This window comes from Kogia breviceps, chromosome 7 (assembly GCF_026419965.1).
Source record: "Kogia breviceps isolate mKogBre1 chromosome 7, mKogBre1 haplotype 1, whole genome shotgun sequence".
Classification (NCBI taxonomy): Eukaryota; Metazoa; Chordata; class Mammalia; order Artiodactyla; family Physeteridae; genus Kogia; species Kogia breviceps.
Window position 1 is genome coordinate 116124269 of NC_081316.1, and position 21125 is coordinate 116145393.

A 21125-nucleotide genomic window follows, 5' to 3' on the forward strand; every position below is an offset into this window, starting at 1 on the left:
AAACGGTATTTATGCCCAAATAAAATAAGAAAAGTAACTGATCAAGCAGGAAGTATTGTCTGTAAAAGGCTGAATCATTAAACTGGCAGCAACAGGCTAGGAAAACATAACTTTGAATATCTTTGCTGATAATGAGCTGTGATTGTTTTCTACTTAGACTGACAAAAAAAATTATCAATTTATACTGCCTCTGTGTGAAAAATTCTGAGATTGGAATGCACAATTTTTAAATATGCAAATAAAAAGTTTTAAAACCTGTAAAGTTTTTTTAGGATTAAAAATCCAGAATTATGCAACAGTATAAATCAACTATACTTCAATACCAAAAAAAACCAGAATTAAATTTTCCTGATTATGACCTCCTCCTTTACACACTGCTCAAGTGTTAAAACTGTAGCTCTACTTATATAAACATTGAAAAGATTCATTATTTATACTAAACAACAGGACTGCACTGTGTTAACCCAATTAGAATTAGTTGAAGAAATAAATGAATTGGAAAAGATTAGCATATTTTCTGTTCCAAATGACTTTTTACTAATACCAATGTAAATTCGTGTTCACATATTTGTTTTTAGTAAACAAGATAATGTTACACGTGCCAGACAGATTTTAAGTACTTTACAGACAGTCATTATAACCCTATGAAGTTGATTCGAGTACTATTCCTATCCTAGAGATGAGGAAGCCAAGGCGGAGGATGAAGCTATTGCCAAAAGGTCAAACAAGTAGGAATTGTTGAATTCAAGATACCCAGGGAGTATTTATCATGCACAGTGCCAAAATCTGCTACTGATCAAATGTATTCATTCCTTCCTTTCTGATCACAGTTCTGAATAAAGAAGTGTTGATAAATGGTAGGCCACAATAAGAAAAACAACGAACTGATGTGATTTCACAATTTGAAAGACCACAGAGAACTTCAGTGTGTGGCAGGAACAAAACATGTTAATTTTTATCAGTGGAACAGCTGTGAATTTATGGATTTTGTTGAATAGGAAATGAGGCTCTTAAAGTTTATTCATGGTGGAGAAAGCAAAGCCACCCTTCCTTATACCCCTCCTCAGCACTGAAGACAGCAAGGGAGGGCAAGGGAAAGAGGAGTGAGAGAGCGAAGGAAGGGGGAAGGGCAAGAGGAACCCATGCTGTAGAAAAGCCATCTGGGGTAACACTGAGTACAGCTTAACATGTGAGCACAGAGGGGAATAAATAAACTCGACGCAGTTTGCCTGAGTGCAGGAGAGTGACCAAATGACCCTCACCTGTAACCTAAAGGCTGCACTCGGTGCCGCATAAAAACACAGGGTAAGGAGGAGCGTGTGCAAACACTGGGAAGCTGGAGTGAGGTCTGTCAATCGAGGTCCCTGCATTGTGACAGTGTCAGTTTCATGGTTTTGAAAATGTACAGTATAGTTATGTAGGGTGTTACAACTGGGAGAAGCTGGGTTTTGAGTATAAGGGCCCTCTCTGTACTATTTTGGTAACTTCTTCTGAGACTATAATTATTTCAAAACAAAAAGTTAAAAAATATGGCTGACTGAAAAGCATTATGCTCTGTCTTCTAAAGACTGCTGATGGCACAGGAGAGGTCGCCTGTTATTTTTCTCTTGTATTTAACAAATGGAGGTTATCCTGTGAAGGACTAAGATGCATCCGTGTGGGCAGCGGGGGCAACAAGACGACTCACTGGAAAGGCAAAGGCTACCTTCCAATCATTCTGTCATAAAAATTACCCGAATTATTCAAACCCTTGACAGTATGTCTATAAATTCTGCCAGTTTCATGGCCAAAAACATATCCAGAATTAGATCACATCTCACTCCTTCTACAGCTACCGTCCTGGTCTAAGCCAGCAACATCTCTTGGTGGGCTCCTCACCACAGCGTACACCCATGTCATCTCCTGTCCTGAACACAGCAAGCAAGGTGACCCTTTACATAAGGTGAGGCAGGCCAAACAGCTCTGCTTAAAACCTTCTAACATCTTCCCATCTAATGTTAAATGAAAGCCAAAACCCACACAGTGGCACCCGAGCCCCAAGGAGAATCTGACGCCCTTTGACCTCCAGACCTCACCCTATGTCTTCACTCGCTGCTCCAGTCAGACCGGCCTTCCCGCTGATCCTTTGACAAGCCCCGATGCACACTCGGCTCAGTGCCCTTACCCTTGCAGTCCCCTCTCTGGGAAGCTCTTCCCCCAGGTACGTGCGTACCTCTACTCCTCATCTCCTCCACGTCTCTGCTCAAAAGCTACCTTCTCATGAGCCTGTCCCCACCCACTCTGCGCTCCTTTGAAATTACAACCCCACATGAACCACATCCAGTACTTCCTAACCCCTGTACCAACCCCCCTTTTCTAGGCTTCATTTTTCTCCAGAGCACTTACCTACCTTAGTATAATATATATAATGTGTCTGTTTGCCTCTTTCTCTCCCTCTCATCCCACTTGAATACCAACAGCAAAATAACAATATTTTTGTCTGTTGTGTTCACTATTTTAGCCCTAGTACTTGGTATGCACTCAATAAATGTCTGATCAGTGAATGAACAAATACTAGAAATGATCAGAAATGGAAAAGTTGCTTTATTTATGGCAAGGATTAGATCGAGCCCACCCCTAGCACTGGCTAAAACATAAATGGGAGTTTAGGAAACATTTTTGATAATTATAGTGGACATTATTCTTGTTTATAATTATTAATCAACCGGTTTAAAACAAACACTATGTATAAAGGATACAAATTAATATAAAATAGAATATCTATCCACGAGCAAAACAATCTAGATGAAGAAAGACACACAAAAAGTGAAGTATCAAATTCAAAATAACTCATTGCCATACACTATTTCCAAATGAGTGACACAAAGAATAGCTACCGTAGGCTGAAATGTAGTCCCTCGTCATTCAAAACATAGTCTTAGGAGCAGTATTATGAGATTATCTGGGAGTCTCTTAGACACACAGAATGTCAGGCCCCACCCTAACGAATGATGGTCTACAGTTTTTAACTCTGTCTCTCTCAGGCAGACTGAATGTGCAATCAAGTTTGTGAAGCAGCAGCTTAAGGAGCCTTCGTGAAGAACAGAGTAAATCATCTCAGGCAGGGAAAGGGGCAGATCCAAAGCATAAATGAGTGGAGAACAAGGAAACGTGTTCGGATGCTGAGCAGAGAGGAGAAAAGGAAAAAACAGGTTACAAAGATAAGTGAGTTCTCAGTATTTATGGAGCATCTTAAATTCTAGGCTAAAGATTTTGTATGTAATTCTGGCACAAAGGGAAATCACTGAGGTTTTCTGAAGTCAGGGATTACAAGTTAAAAGCTGTATTCTAAAATTTTATTTTAGTAGTGAATATTAAGATAAAGTAATTCCACAGGCATTAATTGTGCATCCACTGTGCATGTATCCTGTGGGGGAGACAAGGATGAATGAGACACACTTGTCAATTGTGAGGAGACTGCAATTTCGTGAGCAAGTGAAACAGCTGCTGTTAGATCTGACTTGAGGACAAACAGGACACAGGCCTAAGGACAGACAGGCCAGGGAGAGACGGGCCAGGGAGAGACGGGCCTGGGACAGACGGGCCAGGGAGAGACGGGTCTAGGGAGAGACAGGTCAGGGAGAGACGAGCCAGGGGAGACGGGCCTGGGAGAGACGGGCCAGGGAGAGACGGGTCTAGGGAGAGACAGGTCAGGGAGAGACGAGCCAGGGGAGACGGGCCTGGGAGAGACGGGCCAGGGGAGACGGGCCTGGGAGAGACGGGTCCGGGAGAGATGGGTCTAGGTAGAGACGGGCCGGGGAGAGATGGTCAGGGAAACTTTCATGGACAAGACGATTATGGCCTGAGCCTAAATACAAGGAAAATTTCAACTGGGCAAAATGGGGAGGTGGGCATTTCAGACTGTAGGAACAGCCGGGGCAGTCGGAGCAGAGGGAAAGCTGTGAGACCACATGGTATGTTCTGAGGACACAGAAACAGAGCCCAGTGAGCCCAGGGAAAAAGAGCAGAACAGGAGACTGGAAAAGGAAGGCGGCCGGAAATGACACAATAAAGCAGTCTGGAGGTTTGTTTTATATGTAATGAGGAACTATGGAAAGATTTTTTTTCTAATCAATTAGAGAAGCCTTAGAAAGAATGATGGCTGAAACAAAATTAGCAAATTAACTAGGTTCCTATAAGCACTTCTCTTCATCTTCCATTCAACACATCTTTTGCCCTAATATCTCTTCTGTTCATATACAGAAATACATTTTTATTTACTCTTGTTGTAATAAAACCAAAATATTCGTTTTTAAAGAGAAAACAATAAATTTTACCTCTATTCAATGTTCCATGGTGGGAAAATTCTGGGTTAAACAATCGCAAAAGAGTGTAATCCATCTGGTGCACAGCCAGGGCTACCTAGGTGTGGACAGTGGTTACTAGGAGAGGTCAGAAGACTTCTGCAAGTTCAGCTATGAAAGCTCAGGCACAGCGTGGAGTTTTCTGAGTCTCAGTTGCTCCACTAGTTTAAAAACTAATAAGAACCTGCTGTATAAAAAAATAAATAAAATTCAAAAAAAAACAAAGCAGTGTATGGGGGACAGAAATACATTCCGCATCCTTAGTACACTGCAGGGCTGTGTCGAGATTCAAATTTCCATTTAAATAACAAAAACACAGTATTCAAAAACTCTAAGGCAACTGCAAATATGTGATGTTATGAATTTTCTGTTTTTCCCTGATGCAGAGTGAGAAAGTAGTATCTTGATGTATCCCTTACTATATACTTGGAGAGAAAGCCACCCGGGCATTCTAGCATTTTGGAACTCTTTTAAATCTTACATCAATGCCTCCTAGGGTACTGATTTTCATATCTGATTCTTAAGGTATTTGCCTCCAGAGTAAGAAAGCAATGTGTTCAACGGGAAGAATACTCAGTACAACATTCCATTCCGGGTAAGTAAAAACCTGAACCTTTTTACTTGCTATAGAGTGGTCACCTCATACTAAAGTGACATGAGGAAACATGGTTACAGAAGAGCAAAGTGCTGGACATTCAAAGAAAGAAAATGGAAATAATCCAGAAGTAAACAAATGGAAACAAAAGAAAAAATACTATAATGAGGCAAAACTGCAAAGAAAACAACAACAACAAAACACAAGATACTAGAGGACCAGTTTCCTAAAAGGATAATACAAGGACTTTTTAATTTCAAAATTATGCCACAAATTCAGACTGTGTTACCTTATAAACTACTTATAAGGATTTCATCAGCATTACATCTGATTACTAAGTCTTCCCCCAAAATGAAAGCCTCAGCTACTTCTATGTCTGCTAACAAAAAAATTCAGACAAAAATCTGTGATGGAAACTCTATTCAAGCGACCATCCAGAGAAGCTCCCTTCCTCACCATGGTCCCATGAAAACTACTGCAATTCATTTGTTTCAGTGGTACACTGTGAAATACTTGCATATAGATTTATACCAACAAATAATATATTAAATAAGCACCTACATAAACTAAATAGACCTAGTTTCAGACACTCCTGAATTTAAATGATATAACATAGTAAATAAACATAAGTCGATAAAAAATAACAGCTGATATTTATTAAGTATCCAGGGGGCTTTAAATGCCTTAACTCTAATCTTTAAAAGAATCTCGCCTCACTTCTTAGATGAGGAAATTAAAAATCAGAGACGCCAAATGACATGCATATGGACAGTAACACATGGCACAGGGATTAAAATTCAAGGCTGAGGCCTGTGCTCTCACCTCTTTGAGCTGCTTTTCACATAGGTATATACATTAAATAAAACATCTACATTAAATCTGTTATCACAAAATATCTATTTTATGGGGTGGTTGCATTAAGAAAGACCCTAAGAAATTACCTATTTGGACAGGGTGGAGTGAAGGGTAGATTATAATCTATGTAAAGTAATATATGATCATTGTAAAGGAGTTAAACAATACAGGAGCAGAGGAAAAAAATGAAATGTCTCTTGTTATAGCTACAATCTCATTCCGCTTTCCAGTTAGGTATGTATCCTTCCTGATCCTCTTCTATGAGTTTACAATGGGATTATACTGTTGCGTGATTTGATTTTTCATTTAACAATACATCACAGAAAAAAATTCCCTGGGTTAGCACATGGGCTTCTACTTCATTCCTTTTGAGGGTTGCAGAGTATTTCACAGTATGGAAGTATAAAATCTATTTTGAAAATGTAATTTCAAACATTTGTGTATTAAAGCAATATTGTAAGGAATATTTACCTGGTTAGGAGGTAAAAAATGCAAAGTGACCAATTCAAAAATGACAAAGGATTTGAATAGACATTTCTCCAATAAGCACATGAAAAGATGCTCCACATCATTACATCTCTGTATAGTCACCATGTGGATCAACAGGACATTACCAGCATTTCAGAATCCTCTCTTCCTACCCATCTACTCACTCTCCTCTCCAAAAGTAACCACTGTCCAAACTTTATCACCACAGAACAGTCCTGAACTGTACAATTCTGAACTCTCTCTCTATATATATGTGTGGAGTCACACAGTGTAAGAAGTATGCACATAAATCAGGCTTCGCCCACACTCAATATTTATTGTTGTGAGACTCTTCCATGTCGCTCCCTCCACACAGCCCTAACTCATTTCATTTTCATTGGTGTAGAAGAATCCACTGAATGAACATGCCTTTATTTATCCATTCCACTATGGATATACCTTTGAGTTCTTTAGTTTGTTGACAATTAGGAATAAGGTTGCTATGAACATTCTATACATATACCTAAGAATGGAACTGCGGGGTCACAAGCTATATACATGTCAAACTTAGTAGGTGCTTGTCTGCATTACGCTTCCCTGGCGGTGTATGAGAATTCCCACAGATTTACATCCTTGCCAACTTTTGGTATCGCTACTTTTAAATTTTAAGCATTCTGGTGGGTGTGTTTTTGTGCGTTAATCAAGTTTTTACTTGCATTTCCCTAAAGACTAATGATGCGGAACATCTTGTCATGTGCTTATTTATTCAGCATTTTGATATTTGTTGTGAAATACCTGATCAAGTTTTCACTCAATTAAAAAAATCAGTTTATCTGTCCTTTTCTTACTGATTCTTTACATACTTTGGTTACGTGACCTTTGTCAGATATGTGTACTGCAAATATCTTTCTCACTGTGTGATTTGCCTTTTTCACTATCTTAATAGCATATTACGGTGACATTCTGAACTTTAATTAACTTTAATGATTAAGTTTCTCAGTTATTATTACTGCTTTATGTCTAACCCAAGATCATGAAAATAAGTCATGAAGATATTCTACAGTATTCTCTTCTAAAAGTCTTGTTGTTTTACCTTTCACATACAGATCTATAATTCTCCACGATCTAGCAACTTTTATTGAAATGGCTGTCTTTTTCACAATGCTCTGCAGGGCATGAATCAAGCATCTATATGGACACAGGTTTGTTCCTGGACTCTATTCTTTTCCACTGTTCTATCTGTCTATCCTTGCATTAATCTCAGCATCTTAATGAGTGAAGCTTTAACAGTAAGTCTTGATATCTATTATATTAATTTTCCCACTTTTTGTTCTTCAAAACTGTCTTGTGTGTTTGGGGCTCTACATTTCTATACAAATTTTAGAATCAGTTGTCAGTTTCGAGATAAATCCTAACTCAAAGCTTGGGGCATTATCAGCAACTCAGCCTTGTTGGGCTCTGAACTCCCATTTGTTGTTCCGTGAGTGCTGTGACGTGCTCTACTCCATCAGCTGATACCCTAGGGGGCTAACGTCCCCATACACTGGGGTCACATATCTGGATGTTCTTCTGCTTAATCTTAGCTCAGCAATTGTTTACTACCTTGTTAACTCTCCAGTGCTTCAAAGAGATCTTATATATTTTTTTCATTTCTGTCCAAATTTTCTGTTTTCAGAGGGAGGGTTTGTCTACATTCCCTAGTCCTTCATTTTTAGAAGGTCATGCTTCAAAAGTAAGTTTTGCTTTTCTTCTCTCTTCACCCTCTCTCCACCTTCTGCCCTCTCCCTCCCTCTCCCAAACCCCCTCTTTCTTTCTTTCTGGAAGAAAAGGTGGATAAGGTGGGAAGGTGGGGACTCCACTATGGAAATTATAAAAAAGACCAAATGTTGATCCTAGAAACGAAATACCTGATATGAGAACTGAAGAATTCATTAGATGGGCTTCAGAGAAGCCTGCACAGAGGGAAGAGGTCAACAGAAAGCACCCAAGCTGGAGAGAGGACCAATGAGCCAACATCAAAGACGTAACTGACATGTGGAGGAGGAAGGAGACAGAAGGGTGCAAAACAAATATCCCAGGAGATAACAGCTGAGAACACAAAAAAACGTGAAGACAGACACCAGTAAATAACTGCTGGGTAAATGCTGCACAGGAAAAACACACAGAAATCCTCATGTGCTTCCTTCCTCTTCCTCCCACCTCAGCCTCACCTGCCATTCAACCAGAACCTGTGGGGACTGAACTAAATGCCAATTTCTTTGGGACAAGCGTCTACCTTTCTTCCTCTTTTCTTTCCTCTTCTTTTCTCCGCCCCCTCCACCCCACACACGTTCTTTTCCTTAAGGTACCATGGATACATGCTATCTTGGTCAGGACACAGTGACTCATTAATTTTATTTTTACACACACAAATAATTGGACATATGGAGAGCACTAAGAAGAGTTCCAGAGGGAAAGTTTTCCTTATTGCCCTTGTTGTGCAATAATACAGGGAGCTTGAAGTTGCAGTCTCAAACTATAGCTGCATCTTTCAGATCTGGCATCTAACATGACAGATGGCAATGTTAAAAATAAATAGAACATTAAAGTTATTTGTACTGCAGGCAAGACAGTTTTAAAGTGTGAAACAAGCCTGAGGCTGATAGAATTCACATCATCCTTTTCAAAATGTATTAAGAATGCACATTTTCCTATGCCAACCCTGCAATGCTGCTCACAAAAGATAAAATACTAGCTTTTGAAGGTGTGTTGTCATTATATATCATTACTAATTTAGAATTAACAATGCCATACAGGTCTATTAACAGAAACCTATTTTCTAGAACTCTCAATAACTGATTAACTTTCTCAAGTTTTAAAAGTTTTGGACATTACCACTATTAGAAAATCACTTTCATATTCAGAACATGAGATAGTATAATATTTGATTGATACAATGTAATATCAATATTAAGCTAATATTTTAAAAGTTTATTTCTGAGGCGAAATTATCAAAGATAAGACTTCATAATTAATAAAAGTTAAGCTTACGCAGCAGAAATACATAAAAATAATGCACAAGAAATAACAATAAATTTTTTATGTTGAATTTTAATAACTTTAAAATAGTGACCACAAAAACCCATGATCATCTCAATAGATGGATAAAAAGTATCTGACAAAATCCAGCACCCTTTTGTGATAAAATCATTCAACAAACTAAGAATTGAAGGGTGCTTCAGCAACCTGATGAAGGGCATCTACGAAAACCCCACAGTTAAAAACTTACGTAACGGTGTACAACTAGACGCTTTCTCCTAAAATCAGAAGTAAGACAAGGATGCCTGCTCTCAGAACTTCTATTCAACAATGAACATATCCAGGGCAATTGGGCAGGAAACAGAAATAAAAAACATCCAAACTTGAAAGGAAGAAGTAAACATATCTCTATTCACAGATGACATGATCTTATATTTAGCCTATCCCAAGAAATCTACTAAAAAACCTATTAGAACTAATAAAATTTCAGCGAAGTTTCAGGATACAAGATTAATACACAAAAATTAATTGTATTTCTGTGCACTTGCAGTGAATAATAAGAGAGTGAAATTAAGAAAACAATTCCATTTACAATAGCATCAGAAAGAATAAAAATAAATTTAACAAGATATACAAAACTTATACTCTAAAAAAAACTACAAAATATTGAATGAAATGAAAGGTCTAATAATCAAATGGAAAAATATCCCATGTTTAAGGACTGGAAGACTTAATAAATACTGGCAAGAAGGTAATACTTCCCAAATTGATGAACAGATTCAATAAATCCCTATCAGAATCCCAGCTCTCTTCTCTGTAGAAACTGACAAGATGATTCTAAAATTCATATAGAACTGCAAGGTACCCAGAAAAACCAAATCAATCCTGAGAAAGAATAAAGTAGGAGGACCTCCCAATTGCAAAATTTACTACTAAGCAATGGTAATCAAGACACGGTGGTACTGGCATAAGAACAGACATATAGATCAATGGAAGAGAACTGAAAATCCAGAAATAAACTCATATGTCTGAGGTCAACTGATTCTCTACAAGGGAGTCAAGTCAATTCAATGGGGAAGTAATAATCTTTTCAACAAATCATGCTCAGACAACTGGATATCCAATGGAGCTGGACCTCACACCACACACAAAGATTAACTTAAAATGGATCACAGACTAAAATATAAAATCTAAAACTATAAACTTAGAAGAAAACATAGGAGTAAATATTGACTTTGGGTTAAGCAACACCTTCTTAGGTAAGACATCAAAAGCATAAGTGACAAAATAAAAAAATAAATCGAACTTCATCAAAATTAAGAACATTTCCGCTTCAATAGAAACCATCAAAAAAATGAAAGACAAACAAGAATGTGAGAAAATATTTGCAAATCATATTATCTGATATAGGACTTGTATCTGGAATGTATAACTTACAACTCAATTAATAAAAAGACAACCCAATTAAAAAATACACAAAGGATCTGAACATTTCTCCAAAGATATACAAATGGGTAATAAGCACATAAAAAGATGTTCAACATTATTAGCCATCAGGGAAATGCAAATCGAAATCACTAAGATATATCACTTCATACCCACTAAGACAGCAATAACCAAAAAAAAAGGAACAAGATATGGAACAACTGGAATTCTCATACACTGCTGGTGGAATTGTAAAACAGTGCAGTTACTTTGTAAAACAGTTTGGGAGTTCCTCAGAAGGTTGAACACAGAGTTACCACATGGCCCAGCAATTCTACTCCTAGATATATACTCAAGAGATGAAAACATACATCTACACAAAAACTTGTACACTGAGTATCACATTATTCATAATAGCCAAAATGGAAACCCAAAGTGAATGGATAAAAGAAATACTGTATATCCATACAATGGACAATTTTTTTTTTTTTTTTTTTTTTGATATGTGGGCCTCTCACTGTTGTGGCCTCTCCCGTTGCGAAGCACAGGCTCCGGACGCGCAGGCTCAGCGGCCATGGCTCACCGGCCCAGCCGCTCCGCGGCATGTGGGATCTTCCCGGACCAGGGCACGAACCCGTGTCCCCTGCATCGGCAGGCGGATTCTCAACCACTGCGCCACCAGGGAAGCCCAATGGACAATTATTTAGCCATAAGAAAGAATGAAGCACTGATACATGGATGAATCTTGAAAACATTATGCTAAGTGAAATAAGCCAGTCACAAAAAGACTATACAGTATATGATTCCATTTATGTGAAATGTCTAGATTAGAGAAATCTAGAGACAGAAAGTAGGTTAGTAGTTGCTTAGGGCTGGGGGGAAGGGAGAGGATGGGGCAGTGTCTGCTAATGGGCATAGGATTTTTTTTTAAAGTTACTGATGCCATATTTAAACAAGGAAAGAAAACTACAGCCATCACAACCACTAATGAGTAAGTACTCACTGAGAAAGTGTTTTTATGTTTAACAAGTTTACCCAAAGAAGGGGGATTTAACAGAGGATAAAAATGCCTTGAAAAGAGACTGAGAATCCCACTGTGAGAGTAGAGGAGGGCAGAGGTAATACAATCAGGAGAAATACACTTGATTACTCCCTCCTCCTTCTAAAATCTTTTAGTCTTTGTTTTTATTTTCTTTCCAAAAATTTACATCACATTAAAAAGTTCCAGATGAGGTATTCTGTAAAATTGGTCCAGATTAAATCACCCCAATAAAAACAAACATTTCCATTTTTCAATTTTTACCCCCTGTAACACATTGCTCTACATATCTGTAAAATACTCCACATACTTATGTAGCACTGTAAATATACTATATAAATGATAACAAATGATGTTTAAAATAGTTTTGATGTTCACAGGCACTGATAAAATATACATTCTCTTCATTTATTAATTTTCAGCTAATCATACTATCTCCATGTCAGTTCTTTAAACCTGGTATTTTCTTTTATCATTTTATTCATTAATAAGCTACATTCCTACTATATAATTGTAAAAACAAATAATGACAAAGCTTAATGGAGCAAACAGTTCTTAAAATTGTCTAAAATTCTGAATGCATGTAAACCTTTGTGAAATGATCAATAGAGAAAAAAGAATATATTAAAAATCAAAACCACATAAAATTAAGAATGCACATTATGACAATAAATGCAAATAGCTAGACAAGCTATGTGCTTGACTGGCAGAGAAAATCTGAATCTTTAAGCAGTTGATAAAAAAATCACATTAATGAAAAAGTGTACTCACCTGGTTTTGGCACTGAGTTGGTCACTGACTGGGGAACTTTCTGATTAATTAACTCAACACAGTGTCCAGGGAAGAGTCCCACCTAAAGAAGAAAAGCAGCAAAGAGAGGATTTTAAACCAGAGAACAGACCAGTGTATGAACACTGCCAATTCAATTCCAGTAATGTGCTCCACAGCCCCTCCCAATGATTCTGTTATTCCAAGACTCTAAATCACTGATGATGCCAATTGTACAAACAATAAAACAATCTGTTGCTATGAGTATATAGAGTTACGTGTTTTATTTGTCTAAATATCTAAGTCTGCTTTCCCAGTTTTACCTTTTAATTTCCCAAACTTCTTTTACACCAATTAAAATATTTAGTCTGATACCAAGCTATGAGTGCAAGAGGTATAATTTATACCTGTTAATAATTTACTTTGCTGAAATTTCAATCTAGTTGGGTTAACACCTCTACTGTCAACTTTCATATTTACTGATTTCTCTATATGATTTTTAAAAAATCAACACTAAACCTCATTCAAATTTTTTTGCAAATTTTCTCTTCTTTCTCTCACAGGTTCCATGAAAAATGACAAGACTAAAATAAATTGGTGAAAAAATCGCTCACTTAAAATCCTGGTATCCACTGTTGTTAAAGAGCCCAGTAGTGCGTGGATAAGTGGGAAAGCAAGAGAAGAAAACAACCAATCTCGGCAGCGGTAACAGACTCTGGCTTTAAAAAACACACCAATTTGACCTGGTAGCAGAATTGCTCATGCTGTTAGGTAGATTCCCAAGGAGCTGTATTAGTAAAATACTGAGCTCCAGATCACCCAGAGATACTACATAGCCAACGGAATGAACAGAGAAACAAAGAGCCAGGAAACAAAAGTAAAAAGGGAATTTTTACCAATATTTATAGATGTTTTCTTAGATGGGAATATAATTGGGCTGCCAAGCAGCAGATGTTAAAGCTGAAACAAGAAAACTATATCACTCTGTATATCCCTCTGTTGTCAGACTCTGGGGAAGAAAGGAATGGTCTTCCAAGAGTATGATTCATTGTGAAGTTCTGAGCTGTATAATTTCCATCTGTGTGCGATTATTTTCACATGCTCACTTGCTGCATTCTTACTTCAATTTCTTGATCGATATTCTATGTTAGTTCTTAAAATTATGAAGATGTAACTAGTTATCATGAGCTGAAAAGGACTTATTAACAAATTTTCAGTTTTGTTTGAAAGATTTGAAATTTGGGTCTTAGAGTTCCTATATGCATGGCCTTCCAAAATGATGCTCTAAGTATTTGCTTTTATTGTTGAAATTCTATATCATACTTTACTCAACTTCCTATTTAACTAATAACAAGTAGAAATTCTTCCAAGATTGGTTAGAACCAGACAAGAATCAACTTGAAAAATTGTTCTCATTCTCTCTTATGCAAATCAGTTATAAGATAATCACTTATGGTTAAGTGTAGCCCCAGGATTAAGAGGGCCTGGCTTCTACTCCAGGTCTGCCACTTATTGGTCAGGTTTATAACTTAGCCTCTATGTTTCAGTTTCTTCCTCTAAACATAATAATATTGTACCTAATTCATAAGAGTTGTTATGAGAATTAAATGGATCAGTATAAGCAAAGTGCATATAGTAAGCACTTAAGAAATGCTGTCTATTCTTTATTATCTTAATATGCTGGCCACTGGAAGATCTAGAGTGCCCCAGCCCCTCCACTGTATGGATATGACACACAATACCTACCACCTTTTGTCTGTGTATACTTGTTTCCTCACTGTCAAATATCATTCTTTCCATAAAATTCTAATTCATTTCAATTTGTAAACACTTTCTACAATCTGCTATAGAGAAAAGACCACCCATTTACTAGGCTCTGTGATCTGGAGCAAATTGCTTAACATCTGTCTGTTTCTTAATTTGTAAAAATGGGACAACATTAGCTACGTCAATAATGTGTGTGAAAGCACCTAGCCTAGTTTCTAAACTTAAGCGTCTGTCAGCAAACAAAACTAATTTTCCATCACTTCTTCACAAATACTGAACAAAGCTTAATGATCTTCTTTGGGGAACTGTATCATACATACTAGTTACACTTTTACCTTTTGAATGTCTCAATGCATCAGGTTTAGGTATATGGGGGAAATGCTACTGCGTGCTATGTAGACGTAGGTCCATGATAGGTTCATCTGATGCCTAATTCCAATCCCTGCTCACCCATCTCCCTTTATTATAAAGTGCAATATTACTAAATATTAGCTAAACTAAATATTCAGTTTCCCAGACTCCTTGCATTCAGGTGTAGCCACGGCACCTGTAAAAAGCTTTACTGCTACTATTCTGTCTCTTCTTTATGCTGTGTACGTAGGTGTTGGGATTCGATCTACAGTAGCCATCATGTGACCTTACAGAAAGGCCAAGAGAATCTTAGAGAATTCTGCCTAGCATCATTAAGCTGCTGACTCAACTGCAGCAATGCTACCTTTTCTGTTCACTTTTGTTTCTTGAAGCCAAAATCACTCCTAACTGTAACTTTACAGTTAAGGTAACTGTTTTATTTAAAGGAGTTAATTCCGCATACTTGTGAAAAGCAAATAGACTGTTTTCCTATTATAAAATTTCCATCATAAAAAATGAAACTGTGTTCTATTGAAAATATACACATAATAAACTAACCCTAAAAATATAGTTAATGAACATTTATACTTTTCTGATGCATACTTAAGCTAGTATTTCACCAAATATAAATAATTATAATAAACTCAAAATGTCCAACATTAAAAGTGCCTGGAACTCTAACAATATGATCTATGAACCACATCATCCTGTTTTATTCACATTAAATTATATTATTATAATTATAGTCATCATATTATTCTTCCTGCTGCAGTGGCATTTTCTAAAGCTCTAGTGTAAATGGCTGAGAAAGGTGAGGGGAATTCAGTGTATTTTGCAGGACTCAAAATGAGTTTCTACTCTCGGAAGATGGGAGGAAAAGAAAAGACGAGCATCTAGGGCCCATGAGGGTAGAGGAGCAGGTAACAAAAATATAGAAACAGAAGAAAAAGATAAGGCAGGAACAGGTTAAGGATGGGCTTAAAGGAGAGAAAGAGAACCTTCAATTTAGTAGTTTTTCCCCAAGTCAATTTGGCATGAAGAAGAAAGAAAAGTGTATGAATTTAAGAGACACAGAGGTAGAAAACACAGGAATTATCAATAGAATTAGATACATGAAAAGTTAAATCAGATGCTTCTGCAGTTTTTTCCCACTTTTATTGAGGTATAACTGACAAACTGTGCATATTTAAAGTGTACATTTTGATAAATTCTGACACCCATAAAACTGTAACCACACTTAAATTTATGAATATATGTATCAACCCCCAAAGTTTCCTTGTAATCTCTTTGTAATCTCTCCCTCTCCCTACCAGCCCCTACCCCTGCTCACCAGGCAACCACTAACCTAGTTTCTATCAGTAAACATTACTTTGCAATTCCTACTATTTTATATGAATAGAGTCATGCAGAATGTACTCTTTGTCGTCTGTTTTCTTTCATTCAGCATAATTATTTTGAGGATCATTCATGTTGCTGTATTTATCAATAATTCTTTCCTTCTATTCCTGAGTAATATTCTACTGTATAAACACCACCATTTGTTTATGCATTAATCTCTTGTTCATGAGATACCTGGGTTGTTTCCAGCTTGAGGCCATTATATGTAAGGCTGCTATGAACAGTCATGTGTGAGTTTTTGTATGAATGTAAGCCTTCTTTTCTCTTGGATAAACACCTGGGAGTCGAACGGCTGGATCATGTCATCAGTGTATGTTTAAGAAACTGACAAACTGTTTTCCAAATTGGTTGTAGCATCTTACATTCCCTCCAACTGTGTAAGCATTCTAATTCCTCCACATCCTCGCCATTCTAATAAGTATGCAGCAAGACTTCACTGTCATTTTAATTTGCATTTCTCTAATGACTACTGATGTTGAGCATCTCTTTATGTGTCTGTTTATCATATATCTTTTTGGTTAAGTGTCTGTTCCCACTTTTGCTACTTTTTAAATTGAGTTCTGTTTTCTTGTTGAATTTTCAGAGTTCTTTATATGTTGTAGATACAAGGCCTTCATCAGATATAATCATCACAAATATTTTTTCCCAGTCTGTGGTGTGTCTTTTTATTGTCTTATAAGTAATGTCTTTCAAAGAGCAGAAGTGTTAAATTTTGATGAAATTCAATTTATTATTTTATGAGTTGTTCTTTTGATATTACACCTAAGAAACTTTGCCTAACCCAAAGTCACAGAAGTTTCTTCTATGCTTTCTTCTAGAAGCTTTATAGTTTAAGCTTTACATTTTGGGTACGTGATCCATTTTGAGTTAATTTTTGCATATGGTACAAGAAATAAATCAAAGGATTTCTGGAGGCATAAGGATATCCAACTGTCCCAGCATCATTTGTAAAACAGACCATGTTTTCTTCACTGAACTGACATTAAACCTCTGTCGAAAATAAGCAGTCCATGTATGTGTGGGTCTACTTCTGGAATCTATTCTGTCCTGTTGACTTACTTGTCTCTCTTTCCCCTAATGCCACACTCTCTCGATACTACAGTTTTATAGGTGAGTCTTCAAGTCAATCAGTGTTAGTTCTCCAACTTTGTTCTTCTTTTTCAAATTTGTTTTGGCTGTTCTTTTCTAGGTCCTTTGCATTTCCATACGAATTGTTTAATCTGCTTATCAATTTCTACAAAAAATCTGCTGAGATTTTTTTTTTTTTTTTTTTTTTTTGCGGGCCTCTTACTGTTGTGGCCTCTCCCGCCGCGGAGCACAGGCTCCGGACGCGCAGGCCCAGCGGCCACGGCTCACGGGCCCAGCCGCTCAGCGGCACGCGGGATCCTCCCGGACCGGGGCACGAACCCGCGTCCCCTGCATCGGCAGGCGGACTCTCAACCACTGCGCCACCAGGGAAGCCCTGCTGAGATTTTGATTGGGATCAATTTGAGGAGAGATGGCATCTTAACAATATAAAGACTTCCAACCCATACACAGGGTATATAGCTCTCATTTTGAAAATATTCTTTAATTTCTCTCGGAAATGCTTTGTAGCTTCCAGTACACAGATCTTTTGTATCTCTTTTCTGATATATCCCTAAGTAGTTCATAGTTTTGATGCTATCACAAATGAGTTTTATATTTTCTGACTGATGTTAATGCTACTGGTCTGTGGACTAGATATGAAATAACAAGACGTCCATGCAGTTGTTCCAAGTATATATATTTTAAATATACACTGTGTATTTTAAATACACAATTACTTTCCTTTTATTTCTCCTTTATATTATATGTGAAAAATTATACTGACTTTTTTGAAATTGTGTTTGTAGGTTGGTATATCATTTGTAAATTTCATTTCAGGATCATAAGGAAAGATTTTAGAAATTATTTATCATAACAAGGGGGTATAGGGTTTGATGAGGTTAAGAACTACTACTTTAAGCCATTTTGTCAATTTCCATGAAACTGAATGTTTAAGCATCATTTGCTAGTACATATTCTGATGTTACAAATTTAACAAAAGGAGCTATCTAGAAACTAATTTCTCTCTAAACATCAGTGGCAGCTGCTAATGGCACTAATAAGAAAAATAAAAAACTACAATAAGTAAAACAGAAAATAATTTAAGAAAATTTACATATTTCTGTGACCCAAGGGGGGGGAAATACAAAATTGGAACTCACCAAGCTTGTGTTCTGGCTGTATCACTGACTTACTGCCTTTGTAAATCAGAACAATCTATCTAAATTCCTTTGTCTCAGGATTTCTATAATTTTAAAATGACAGTTTAGGACCAGATGATCCACTACCATCTTTTCTAATATAGAAATCTATGATTCACACATGTAGACAAACAGAAGACACTACTGGTTCATTAAATTACTACTATGATCTGTTCTTTGCCCAGAATGCCTAAATTTCTACCTAAGCTCTGACACTAAACAGCGAAATAACAATGGGCTTGTAGTTTAGTCTCCTTTTGCTTTAGTTTCCTTGCCAGTAAAAGAGAGGTAATAATAGTACCTTCTTCATAGACTGTGAGAATTAAAGGTTAATGGAAAGCACTTAGAAAGTACAGTAAGAGCACCAAGAAGTGTTTCAATTCCTTATATTGGAGTACCACATACTCCCTCTTCCCTTGAAATTCTATAACATTACAGATGAAAAATTACAGTGTGTGATTTCCCATTACTTAACTGGAGAGGAAATATTGTGCTCTACTTAATTTTGAGTAATGAAAAGGTGTAGCTTTGAATTCTGTACATAAAATGATGGTCTTCATATAAATAAGTGGGTAAATTGTCTTCCTTTATTAAACTACTTACTACAAGGGACAAGGTTTCGAAATATCTTCCCTTTGGGATAAAGAATACTTTTCTGAAAATAAGCTACTTGGAACCACATTAAACTCCTGAGGTGAGGAAATGTTTACTGTCCAAGATTTGCTTCTCTGTCATTGTACACAGAAAGCCTCACACAACCTTCTGGGGTAACTTTGAAAAATAAAATAGCCGATCCTTGATCATCTTGTGGAGAACCAAGAGAACATGAGCTGTACAGAGTTCTGTCACTCTCTAAATGGTATTTTGTCTCTTAGATTGACTGTATCCCAAATATGTTTTAGAAGATTTTCGGGGGTGGGGTGGGGAGGAGAACACTCACTAAACTGTGTTTAATGTCTTCCCTTATCTGTGCACAGGATAAACAATGGGAGGCTGGCTCACTGGTTCTCACATTTTGTGCTTATTCATCACCTGAGGAACTTGATAAAATTCAAATTCCTGCCCCCACTCCCGGAGATTCTGATTAGTAATATCTGGTTTTAACATGTTTCTTGGGTCATTCTGATGCCAGTGGCTCCCAGATAAAATTTTGCCAAACATGGCACTAAAAAACAAATAATCCTCAAAGATTTTAACATTTTACATTTGTGTTATGACTTTTACATAAGAAAAAAAGACTTTCCAGACACCTCACCTCACCTCACATTTCCAACCACAGTCCCCAGATAAGTACAAAAGCTGATGACATTTATTTTTAACAAGAAAGAAAAAGCAGAGGTTTTTTTTTTTGGCTGAAGTATAGATTATATGATGAAACACCTCAGGAAACAGAGGTAAAAGATTCAATATACTCTTTAGAAGACAAGTAAAAAAAAGATTTCAGAATTTCAAATTACTATAGTTAATATAATTTCACACTTCCTACCCCCAGAAGTTTAAGAAAAGAAACACAGTCACAGTGTAAGTTAAACACATGGATGAACTAATCCTTCTGTTCCCACAGCAAAATTATGGTCTAGGTTAAAACAGAAGGGCACAGTGCGGATCTTTATCAACCACCAGCTGATTGGCAGAGTTTACCTACAGCTCAGAGTAAGCACTGCTTCCAGAAGAGTGGTCTGAGGAACCCCTGGGCCGGAATCACATCGATCAAAATGCAGTCTTAATCCTATCCCACCACCAGTGACACAGAATTTCAGGGCTTAGGTCATAGGGTTTTATGTTTCACCACGTTCCCCACGTAGCGCGTCATAAGCGTATAAGGAAAAGTTTGAGAACCGGCGGTGAAGGGAGAGCAGAGCGAGTTAGCGGCACAGGGAGATGAAGGCGGCGGCACAGTGCCCTCAACCGTACCGGTAAATGCTACTCCTTGGGCTAATTTTATTTGCAAATTCAGAGAACAATGCAATAAATACCACCACACACCTATCAGAATGGTTAAAACAACAGCAACAACTGAGAAGTAACGAATGCTGATGAGAATGCAGAGCAGCATCACTGCTCTTGCCGGTGGGAAGGCAGAACGGTAACAACTACTTTAAAACACAGTTTGGTCGTTTCTTACAAAGCTAAACATGACCTTACCATACAATACAGCAAGTGCACTCTGTGGTATTTACCCATAGGAGGTGAAAACACATCTGCACAAAGACCTGCACATGGATGTTTACAGCAACATTATTAATAAATGCTCCAAACTGGAAGCAACCAAGATGCACTGTGATAAGTGAATGGAAAAACAAATTATGGCATATCCATAATAATGAATATTAGACAATGAAAAAAAGGAACTATCAAACCATGAAAGACATGGAGGAACCTAAAATGCATACTGCTAACTGAAAGAAGCCAGTTTGAAAAGGCTACATACCATATGATTCCAATTATACGATGTTTTGGAAAAGGCAAAACTATGGAGACAATCAACAATCAGTGCTTGTCAGAGGTCAGGAGGAGAGAAGGATGGATAGGTGAGAACAGGAGACTTTTAGGACAATGAAACTACTCTGCATGAAGCTGTAATGGTGGATACGCGTCATTATGCATCTGTTAAAACCCACAGAACTACATACATCACAAAGAGTGAACCTTAATGAAAATATGGATTATAGTTAATAATGATGTATGAACATTGGTTCATTAAAGGCAACAAAAAGCAAACCCCAAAACTGTTTCCATCATTATGGAGGAGGATGTGATACTGACACACTGTATTCTTATCCTCGTGATTCTGGCCCCAGTGTTCCTCAGACCACTTTTCTAGAAAGAGT

At 37.2% G+C, this 21125-nt stretch overlaps 1 protein-coding gene across 3 annotated transcripts in view; it reads right to left on the reverse strand.

Moving 5' to 3' along the window:
- Positions 1-21125, reverse strand: part of ARHGAP32 (Rho GTPase activating protein 32) — a 274258-nt gene that overhangs the window by 57397 nt on the left and 195736 nt on the right. For all 3 annotated transcript variants that reach the window (XM_059069744.2, XM_067039316.1, XM_067039317.1), the window contains one exon: positions 12515-12596. In XM_059069744.2, the coding sequence (XP_058925727.1) occupies positions 12515-12596 (82 nt within the window). The remainder of the gene's footprint in view (positions 1-12514; positions 12597-21125) is intronic.